Source organism: Triticum aestivum, chromosome 2A (genome assembly GCF_018294505.1).
Source record: "Triticum aestivum cultivar Chinese Spring chromosome 2A, IWGSC CS RefSeq v2.1, whole genome shotgun sequence".
Lineage (NCBI taxonomy): Eukaryota > Viridiplantae > Streptophyta > Magnoliopsida > Poales > Poaceae > Triticum > Triticum aestivum.
This window is the reverse complement of record NC_057797.1, coordinates 62,216,863-62,227,219: the sequence shown is the minus strand read 5'-3', so window position 1 is coordinate 62,227,219 and position 10,357 is coordinate 62,216,863. Positions and strand designations below refer to the sequence as shown.

At 47.7% G+C, this 10,357-nt stretch overlaps 1 protein-coding gene across 1 annotated transcript; it reads right to left on the bottom strand.

Annotated features, from left to right (window-relative positions):
• Positions 1-4,173: 4,173 nt before the first annotated feature.
• On the bottom strand, positions 4,174-9,276 carry LOC123187465 (probable inactive receptor kinase At5g58300). The gene is made up of 3 exons (XM_044599334.1): positions 9,038-9,276; positions 5,388-6,744; positions 4,174-4,999 (listed from the first exon to the last, which is right to left on the bottom strand). The coding sequence occupies exons 2-3, from the start codon at positions 6,670-6,672 to the stop codon at positions 4,368-4,370; spliced, it is 1,917 nt and encodes a 638-aa protein (XP_044455269.1). The 5' UTR covers positions 6,673-6,744; positions 9,038-9,276; the 3' UTR covers positions 4,174-4,367.
• Between the last annotated feature and the right edge of the window lie 1,081 nt (positions 9,277-10,357).

Here is a 10,357-nt window from a genome sequence, read left to right as displayed (position 1 = left end):
ATATGATGCTCCTGTGTGAAGACGCTCGCAACTCTCAGACACTACCACTTGATGTCTCACATATCATGTGGAATGAGCTTCGGTTTGCGGTCTACAACCGCAAGGTCCCCATCTATGGACCTTATCTGTTTCAGTTGATCTCAGCAACTTGGGAGCAGCTCTACCCTCAGGATGATTGTGAGGCCCCTAGTTGGATCCGGCATGAGCCCATCAACCTTCGTGTCAAGACTCAGTGGGCCAACACTACCTCTCGTGCTGATGCCGCGGCTGACATGGACGTGGGTGCAGATGAGCATGAGGAGGAGGCAGCAGACGAGGACAGCTCTGAGGGTTACACCCCTCCCACTTCTGAGCCATCTTGGGCTAAGCGACTGAAGAACAAGATGAAGATATTGTCCTGTATGCAGGCAAAGGGGCAGTACAAGACCCATGTGGCTTCCAAGAAGACTCGCCGCCGCGACAAGAGGATTTTCAGGACCTTTGGCGAGAACATCTCCAGCGGGTCAGAGGAGGACGTCACCCCAGAGGCAGAATGGATGGCCAAGCAGGGTTATCACTGGACCGAGTCTGAGGAAGAGTCCGTCCCAGCTGCCGAGTCTGACGGGGAGCGTGCAAGTGACCACTCAGCTTGAGCCACCACTATTGTTGTAGGTGTTCTCTCTGCCTTTTTGGCGTCTCGATGCCAAAGGGGGAGAGAATGTAGGATTTGCGAGTTGTGTCGTGTTTGGGTCAGTTGAACTTCGTTTATGTTGTTTGCTTTGGTTTGCTTTGGTTTGTGCTTGTGAGACCTTCTATCATATGGTGTAAGACATATGCACTATATCGTACCGTAGTGAGCTTATTCTATCTTGTGCTTATTTCATTATGCTCTTTCCTATCTTGCTTAGTTTTAGCCTTATTGCAAGATATGCCATGTCTATAAAATATAGGGGGAGTGTTGATCCTAGTATGTGTGCCATGCAGTCCAAAGCACTCATCGAGATAGCACACATCTAGGGGGAGCCTGTCTATATTTTAGAAACTTGGGGTTTGCCCTTGCTCTTTGCATTATACTCTTGTGCAAATCCCGTGTTGTCATCAATCCACCAAAAAGGGGGAGATTGTAAGGGCATTTTATCCCTTAGTTGGTTTTGGTGATTGATGACAATACTTTTGCGGACTAATCATGTGCATCGAATATTTCAGATATATATTGACTAGGCACAAGATGATTTGGTTGCCCTCGAAGGCTATGGAAGACGGCGTCTCTCTATGTTTCTTTTCGGTGGTACTGAGTCATAGGGAAGCCGTTCTATTAAGAGGGGGTCCGCGTCGGAAAGGGTGGGTGGATTCATCACGTACACATCTTCCTTTGTACCTCCTTTTCTTCTAGCCTTTGGAGCATCCTATGTTTTCCTTGTCTATGCGAATATTGCTCATGCTTGCTGAACTAGGGCGTGCGGTAGTACTGCTCCTTAGAGCGGTAGTACCGCAGGCCCTTGTGGTAGTACCGTCCGCTGGTGCGGTAGTACCGCAAGCGCCCACGGTAGTACCGCTTCCTGGCAAGCGGTAGTACTGTGGTCGGAGTCCAGATGTTGTCACCCTCTCCCTAGTGGGTGGCACCCATCACGGTAGTACCGCGCACTAGGCACGGTAGTACCATGGTATCTGGTTTAGTTCCGCAAGTATGCGGCAGTAAGGGGCGGATGAAAAAAAATCATCTGCGCCTAGCGCGGTAGTACCGCTGCTGGCTTACGGTACTACCGCGTCGGGTTTTTACATCGACTCCAACTCTGCGGAAGTAGCCACGGATGTAATTTATTATATCCGTGCCTTCCCATCTCTGGACAGTCCCTGCCTTGAGGTAGTACCGCAAGGGGGCGCGGTAGTACCGCACCAGCAGTACTGCCGCCCTCTGCCTTAGTGCATTTTGGGTTGTTCTGGTCTCTGCTGCGTGGGCGGTAGTACCGCGCCTCTGGTACGGTAGTACCGCGTTGCGCAGGCTGAGTTGGTGGATAACGGTTGGATTTGTTCTTCTACTATATAAGGGGTGTCTTCTTCCTCTAGTTGACTACCTCTTCCACCTCCAAGCTCAATTAATGCTCTAAGCTCCATTTTCGCCTGATCTCTCTCCCTAGCCAATCAAACTTGTTAATTTGCTCGGGATTGGTTGAGAAGGCCCCGATCTACACTTCCACCAAGAGAAATTTGATTCCCCCACCAATCCCTAGCGGATCTTGTTACTTTTGGGTGTTTGAGCACCCTAGACGGTTGAGGTCACCACGGAGCCATAGTCTATTGTAGTGAAGCTTTGTGGTGTTGTTGGGAGCCTCCGATTAAGTTGTGGAGATAGCCCCAACCTTGTTTGTAAAGGTCCGGTCGCCGCCTCCAAGAGCACCAATAATGGAATCACGGCATCTCGCATTGTGTGAGGGCGTGAGGAGAATACGGTGGCCCTAGTGGCTTCTTGAGGAGCATTGTGCCTCCACACCGCTCTAACAGAGACGTACTTCCCCTCAAAAGAAAGGAACTTCGGTAACACATCCTCGTCTTCACCGGGTCCACTCTTGGTTATCTCTTACCTTTATTTGTGCAAGCTTATTAGTGTTACTTCTTTTGCTTGCTTGTGTGTTCGTTGTTGTTGCATCATATAGGTTGCTCACCTAGTTGCACATCTAGACAACCTACTTTGATGCAAAGTTTAATTTGGTAAAGAAAAGCTAAAAATTGTTAGTTGCCTATTCACCCCCCTCTAGTCAACCATATCGATCCTTTCACCGTTCCCTTCCCGCGCGGGCCTGGTTGGACCTTATGCAGGCAACCAAACATGCCCTAAAGCTACTAGGATTGTCTCAAAAAAAACTAAAGCTACTAGGAGTTGCCAAAAAAAACTAAAGCTACTAGGAGCTAGTGAATGATCACAGCGCGAAAAGTTTAAAACATAGCCGTGCTATTTCTTGCACATATATTTCAGAACAAAAAGTGTTTTTTGAAGAAAAAAGTGCAAATAAAATTTAAAACAAATCATAATTAGAAAAAAAATATGTATTAAAAAAATTCCAAACTAGAAAAAATTTAATTGATTTTAAAAAAAATCATCAGTTCAAAAAAAAAGTTCATCAATTTGATACAATTTCATACATTTGGAAAAAAGTTCATCGATTTTCAAAATATCACAAAATTGGAAAGGTTACATCGATTCAAAAAAAGTTCGTCGACATTTTTAAAACTTCCTCGATTTTAAAAAGAGTTTCTCAATTTAAAAATCATTGATTTTAAAAAAATCACAAATTAAATAATACTTTCATCGATTTGAAAAAAGTTCATCAATTTTCAAAAGAAGTTCCCAAACCCTATAAAGTTTCATCGATTTCAAAAAAAGCTCATCAATTTTAACAAAAAGTTCCTCGATTTAAAAAAATTCATCGATTTTCAAATAAATTCACAAATTCAAAAAAATTTAATCGATATGGAAAAAAACTTCATCATCTTCAAAAGTAGTTCTGAAATCCAAAAAATGTTCATCGATTTGAAAAAAAGATACAGATTTTGAAAAGGTTCCTGAAATTAAGTAAAAGAAAAAATATAAATAAAAAGAAAAGAAAGGAAAAAAGAGAAGAAAAAAAGGGAGAAGTAATCAGAATTGGCGAGGTGACCCAGGTGGTTAGTGCATCTCCAACACCGACCCTCAAACCGTCCGCATACGTCCAGACTGCGTGGGCTGCGTCCTCTCTCGCATAACCCGGTATAAGATCCTTGCATTGTGCCGGCTCACCACTCCGCCCCGGACGGCTCCGCCCCATTCTTCGACCGGTGGGCTACAGCCATCCAAGACTCGTCGCCTTCCTTGCGCAAAGGGCTTGGAACGCAGATCCCTCTTTCGACAAGGTCTATTTGGCGCCTCCGCAATGCATGCACCTTCGAAGGAGCGCGACCATCTCATGAGGATCTTGTTCGTCTCATCAAGGACGAGGCGCGCCTTTGGGCAAAGGCCGGAGCTAAGGGACTCCGCACAATCTTACATGTAACCTGAACTATGTACCTTGCTCTGAGCACCCCATCTCCCTCTGCTCACTTCACACCCACAACGGCGCCTTCTAGTGTACGCGGCTGCTGTATCGTTTGCTAGCCTGAAAGGCAAAGCCAGCCAGGCTGCACTTGCCACCATGACTCCATGAGGATTCAGCACAGCAATGAAACAAATATAGCAATTCAATCCCCCAATGAAAATCTCTACACTTGCCAAGATTACAGTCTCAATGCAAATTGTTCGATCCAGTAAGGTCGCACCCGATGTCAGCCAGTGCTGGCATGCATGAACTCAAATTACAAATCAGCTAAATGAATCCAATGATCTGCTGACAGGAAGCCGGCGAGGGAACAACGGGCTAGACCGACGGCGGGTTGGAGTCCCTGAACCTCTCGTCGGAGGAGGCGCGGCTCTCCGAGGCGGAGTGCCGGAGCCCCTCGATCATCCGGATCACCTCCTCCATCGCCGGGCGCCGCTCCGGCGGCGCCGACGTGCACGCCATCGCCACCTGGAGCATCTGGACCAGCTCCTCCTCGATGTTCTGGTGCTTCATCAGCTCGATGTCGAACACCTCCGCCGTCCACTCCTCCCGGACCACCGAGTGCACCCACCTCGGGAGGTCCACCACGTCGTCGTTCCCCTGCGACTGCAGCGGCGCCTTCCCCGTCAGCATCTCCATGAGGAGGACGCCGAAGCAGTACACGTCCGACTTCTGCGTGCTCTTCCGGTTCTCGATGGTCTCCGGGGCGCGGTAGCCGACCACGACGCGGGACGCGCTGACGGGCGCGTTCATCAGAGAGCTGAGGCCGTAGTCTGAGACGTACGCGTTTTGATCCTGACCGACGAGGACGTTGGTCGACTTGATGTTGCCGTGGGTGAGCTTTGCGCCGCCTTCTGAATGGATGTGCGCGATGCCATATGCTGTTCCTAGTATGATCTTCACCCTGGTGTTCCAGTCTAATGGCGTCTTCTCAGCAACACCTCTGATACCTGTTGATCAGTAATTCAGTAAGAGATACTATCAGTTCAACAGTTTAATTTTTTGTCTAACACAAGTTATCTTTCTTTGCATGAAATGTTTAAGATATAGAAGAAGAAAACAATCAATGCAGCTTCAGGCAGGAAATGTGCAGAAATATACTCAAGTCTTATTTTCAGACCTATTGCAAAATAAAGGTTCGTAACATCTTGTAAATTTCATAATTTCAGATGCTAACTATCAGGCTTCGCATGGATACAAGCAAGTTCTGTACTTCGAAAGGTAACAATTACTTTGACACTTGAGCAATGAAGGCCCCTTTGTTATGTTCTCTTGTCAGCCATTGCACAGTTAACAACTTGACATCATAAAGAAATATGTAGGAGTGAAAACACATACCGTGCAACATGCCAGAAAAGCTGCCGGTGGCAATGTAATCATAGACGACAAGCTTCTCATCCTTGGAATAGTAGTAAGCTCGAAGCGGGACTAGGTTTGAATGTTTACCCAACCTCCCAACGAGCTCCATCTGCTGCTCAAACTCCCTCTTCCCTGCCACGACATCTTTCAGTCTCTTGACAACCACAACAGTGCCATCCTCGAGTATAGCCTTGTAGGCAGTCCCATAGCTCCCCTTGCCAAGGACTTCTGCAGAAGCCCTCAGTAGATCCTCCAAGTCAAAGTTGTAGGTGCAACCGTCCAAGAAAACCAACTTGTTCTTCTCAGCAGTCTGGACACCGCTACTGAATTCCTGCTTCGGCTTATCACTCCTGACACCAGTTCCCTTGTAGTCGACACCGGCCTCTTTCTTGCCCTTCCTCTTTGAAAGGCACACACCCAACACAACCACAATTAGCATCAGTACTGCAAATCCCCCGACAGCAACCGCGACTATGAACCCTATGCTCAGTTTCCTGTCATGATGCACAGGCGATGGAGATGATGGTGTTGAAGGCAATTCTGGGGAGGGTGTTGGTGTGGGGAATGAGCAATTATCTAGGGGCGGCCCGCATAATTCAGGGTTCCCCAAGAACGAACTATCTGGGAATGTTTGGAGCGAGCGAGGAATTGAGCCTTTCAACTCATTGTTGCTCAGATTTAACAGTCTCAGGCTTGGAAGCTTCAGATCAGGAACGGGTCCAGAGAGAGAATTTTCTTGTAAATTCAGGAGATACAACTGGGTAAGGTTTTCTAAGCTTGTAGGAATCTCTCCAGCGAAGGAATTATAGGAGAGCTCCACTACACTAAGGTTAGGACTGAAAAAGGAAGGCAAACCTCCTGAAAGTTTATTGTGCTGAAGGTATATGGAACGTAAAGAAGGAAGTGAGGCCACATCAGATGGAAGGCTTCCAGATAAAAGATTCGACCGCAGGCTCAGAACTTGGAGAGAATCGAGCTTGCCAAGAGTCTTTGGAGGGATTGCTCCGATGAGGCCAGCGCCTGGTACCCTCAACTCAGATATGTGTGACTGGTCTCCTGAGCATTTGACACCATGCCATGAACACGGTGGTGTACCTTGACCCCAGTTAAGCTTGTTGCCGCGGTAGACTGCAGAGGCGAAGTCAAGAAGGGCTTGGCTCTCAGAGGCCAAATCTGCTACTGCCAGAGGGTTGAATAAGGATAGTAACAAATGCAGTGAGAGCAGAAGACGGAAAGGGCTTCTCATAAGAGTGAGATGATCCATCTGATGAGTCGTCGAATGGGCGAACTAAATCAGCAGCACCTTCATTTGTTTACACCAGACAACTAACCAAACCTGATCAAACAAAAGTGGACATTTAGTGAGAACCAGCATACCGACACTAAGCTTTAAAGTCTAGCTGCAAACAAGAACAGTATTTCATCATAAGAGAACAACACACAAATTGGCAATCACTGCACATATGTCTGCAAGGTGCCCCAAAGGGCACACTGATGCATGCTATCATGTGAATCACGCATGACTGTAACCAAGTCAGCCCAATCAGCTCTCTTTTCCAGCAAGTGACTCACTCAACAGGAACGCACCCTTTTTAAGAAAGTCAGAATACAAAGTAACTGAGATAAGTCAGGGCACTTTAAAAAGATAAATTTCCATCATTGTTACAGATTTCAATATTTCATCATTCCAAACTAGTGCAACTTAAAGTTTCCTGTGTAAACCGCAGGCGGTTATCCTGCGAGATCGGTCAGTATGGACCAGCAGCCAGACACTTTACTGAACTACCTATTCACAGGAGGCCTGGTTTTCTAGTGAAAATGTAAGAATACACACGCAGTCGGGCATGAAAACAAGTCCGAGGGACAGAAATTCCACCTTGGCGCCCTTTAAAGTGTAAAGACATGAAAACATGGCCTAAAAATTGCAGGCAGAAAGCAATTCAAGGGAAAGAAGGAAAAGAAAAGCGGCATGATACGGTCAGCGTATGAAAAGCCAAAAGCATCAGCAAAAGCAGGGAGAAAGAGAATAACAGGAACAAAGATGAGCACATCGCATCATGCATTTCGGTATTGCCACCACTAAGCTCAGTTGACAAACTACTGAAGCTCAGGCACAGAACTCCGAGCCTCTGGCAAAATGCAATGCAATTGTAGTAGTACCGACAGGAACTGAGGCAACTATGTGATGAAGATACCCTACATGTGGTAGAAACTTTGAGCACGCTTAGGAACAAGATGGCGCAGCTTTAGCGTCGCACGAAAGGTATCTGGCCGCGCTAACTGCAGACATCTAAGGCAGTGATCACTGGACAAAGCTGCTTCATCAGAGAAGCCACTAAACAAAGGCCGACATCATCTGTCTGAAGTTATGTAGCCTAATTGAGATGTGGGAAGATGCTGCACATGGCAATGCAGGCTCACCCCTCCATTGTTTACTATCTACAAGATCTAGAGCAGTGCACAGTTTGCTTCATCCCCACTTAAAGAGGGCCTGAGGAGAAGCAATTTCTTAATCAGGGCCGGCCAATGAATAATGCCCAGCGCTCCAGAGTCCAAGCCCAAGCTGGCTCAGCACCCATAGTTCACACATCTCCACGTACTGCCAGCTCCAAACCCTTGAACTACACACATACTACAGCTCATGTGAAACCTTTGCTGGTTGAGTCGATTCCAAGCTAGAGCAAGTAACATGCTACTACAGGGAATTGATGGCATGTGGGGGGTACTGCTGCCTGCTGCCTGCTGCTGGATCCACCATACGGCAGGAACAAGAACTGTGAGCTTGGCAGAGATCCAATCTTTGGCCAGTACAAGAAACAAAACTGAAGCAAAGAGAGCACTGGGATTTAGGTAGACCTAGATTTTTTCTGTTTTCTTGGTACCAAACACAATTAAAACCACTCTAGAACCACCACCTGAATGGCGAGCGTGCAGTGTAACTGAACACAAGCATCTAGTATCTAGGGATGAAATGATGAATGGTAAGTACAGCACCACCGTTGTACATCTGAACACAGGTGAGAACCACAAGAATTCCTAGTGGGGACAGAACTGAAAGTGGACGGTGGGGAAATTTGTAAACTTCAAGTGAAGAACAAAGTACCAAACTTTTTTTTTTACCTTCTGAAAACTAGTAGTGCCTCACTGAAAGGAAATGAAGAAACAAAGATGATGTTGGTTCTATTCCACTAATAATATTTTTGCTAAAAAAAATGGAGGCGATATATGCTTCTAGTATTAATTAATCCCACTGTACTACTACAGCTGCAGCTCGCAATTTAAGGGCATGATCCAAAACGGCCGTTTTCTAACAAGAAATAAACAAATGAACGGAGACAAAACCAAGTAAACGCCAGTGGGCTTGGACGGGAACACTCCGCGGCAGAGACGAACAGAGCCCCTTTTTCCCCTACAGCGACGAACAGCTCAACGCATCAAGCGCTGTAATTTTCAGAAAAGACGCAGACGGCCTACAGACGGGGGGCGAAGCACATCAGCCCGCGGCGCGCGCAACCTAGGAGAAGAAGAAGAACCACCCACCCAAGAACAGCACCAAACCCAACGGTACGAAGGCGGAACCGACGATCCGAACGGCCGGGAATGCGGAGCCGCCGGAGCAGGGCACGTACCTCGACGGAGCGCGCCGGTGGAATGCGCGGGAGCAGCTGGCCTGAGACGCTCCGGTGGCCGCTCTCTCGCCCCCGGACCCTGGAGACGGACGCCGGGCACGAGAGGAAGGACTTCTCGCCGGCTCTTGGGAGAGGGGGAGGGGGGAGGAGGAGCGAGACGACGGCGGCTCCGGGGGGCGAGGGGAGGGAGCGGGGGTGCAGTTAAGGGGAGGAATGAAACGGAAGGGGGGGCGTGGGATCCACTCCACCACTGTAGTAGTAGTCCGCCTTGCTCAGTCACTGGTGCACTGCCCCGTCCGTTCCCCCCTGCTTTTTCGGCGGTATTAATGAACTGCGGATGCGGTAATGTAGTGAAGGCGGTGAAGCGGCACAGTCAAAGTGGTGGACGGTAGAGTGGCCACTTTGCCGTGCCACTCGCAGCCAAACGGTCGAAACCCAGCGCGTGTGTGACTTGGATGGCTCGGCACTCGTGTCACTCGAGAGACTGTGGTACAAAAGAAAATCACCAGGCCATCTTTCATCAAAAATGGGCACCGAAAATGTTTCCGGACGTGTTCGTGGACAGCGGCAGTGAGACCGATCATCCAACCCTACACATCAAATGTTATTGCCGAACTTTTTTACTATCCAATATCCAAAACACCTACTTAAATAAGTAGAGATAAGTATCATTCTTCGCCTATAATCATGTTGTGTAAATATCCCATACAACTTAAACATGAAGTTTTTTGCAATAAAATAACAAAAAAAATTGAATTCAACCTATTCGGGCATATTTCTAGTTCTCCTCTCGAATCGCCCGCCAATGCTAAACCGGGTCATTTTGCGGTTCCTCGTGAGTTGCTCGATTGCGATTGTGTTGATGCATTTGAATAAATTCATCCAAGGTCATCGGATTCTGCTTTGGAGGTTTGATATGATCACGCATTTGCTCAAATTTCAGACTGTGGCATACTCCATAACCCTCATCCACGACGTCTTCGAATCATATTATCTGCAGCTCCTCGAACAACTGCAAAAACAGGATTGGGGTACTCCGCGAGACGGTGATGATGCAGGCGGTCCTTGAAGACGCGGAGCGTGCGGAGGAGCATGTTCTCAATTTCAAGGGCTCGATCAAGGGTCATTGAGTGCTCAACCGCAATAGGGCGTGCGCGCATTACAATGATGGTCGACTACTTTGCCCCGGATGCACTATTCGTTGACCATTTTCGCCGGCGTTTTCGGATGCGCAAGATTGTCTTCGATCATTTGTACCATGATATCCAGTCCTACGATGACTACTTCATCCTGAAGAAGGACGCCATGGGAACGATTGGA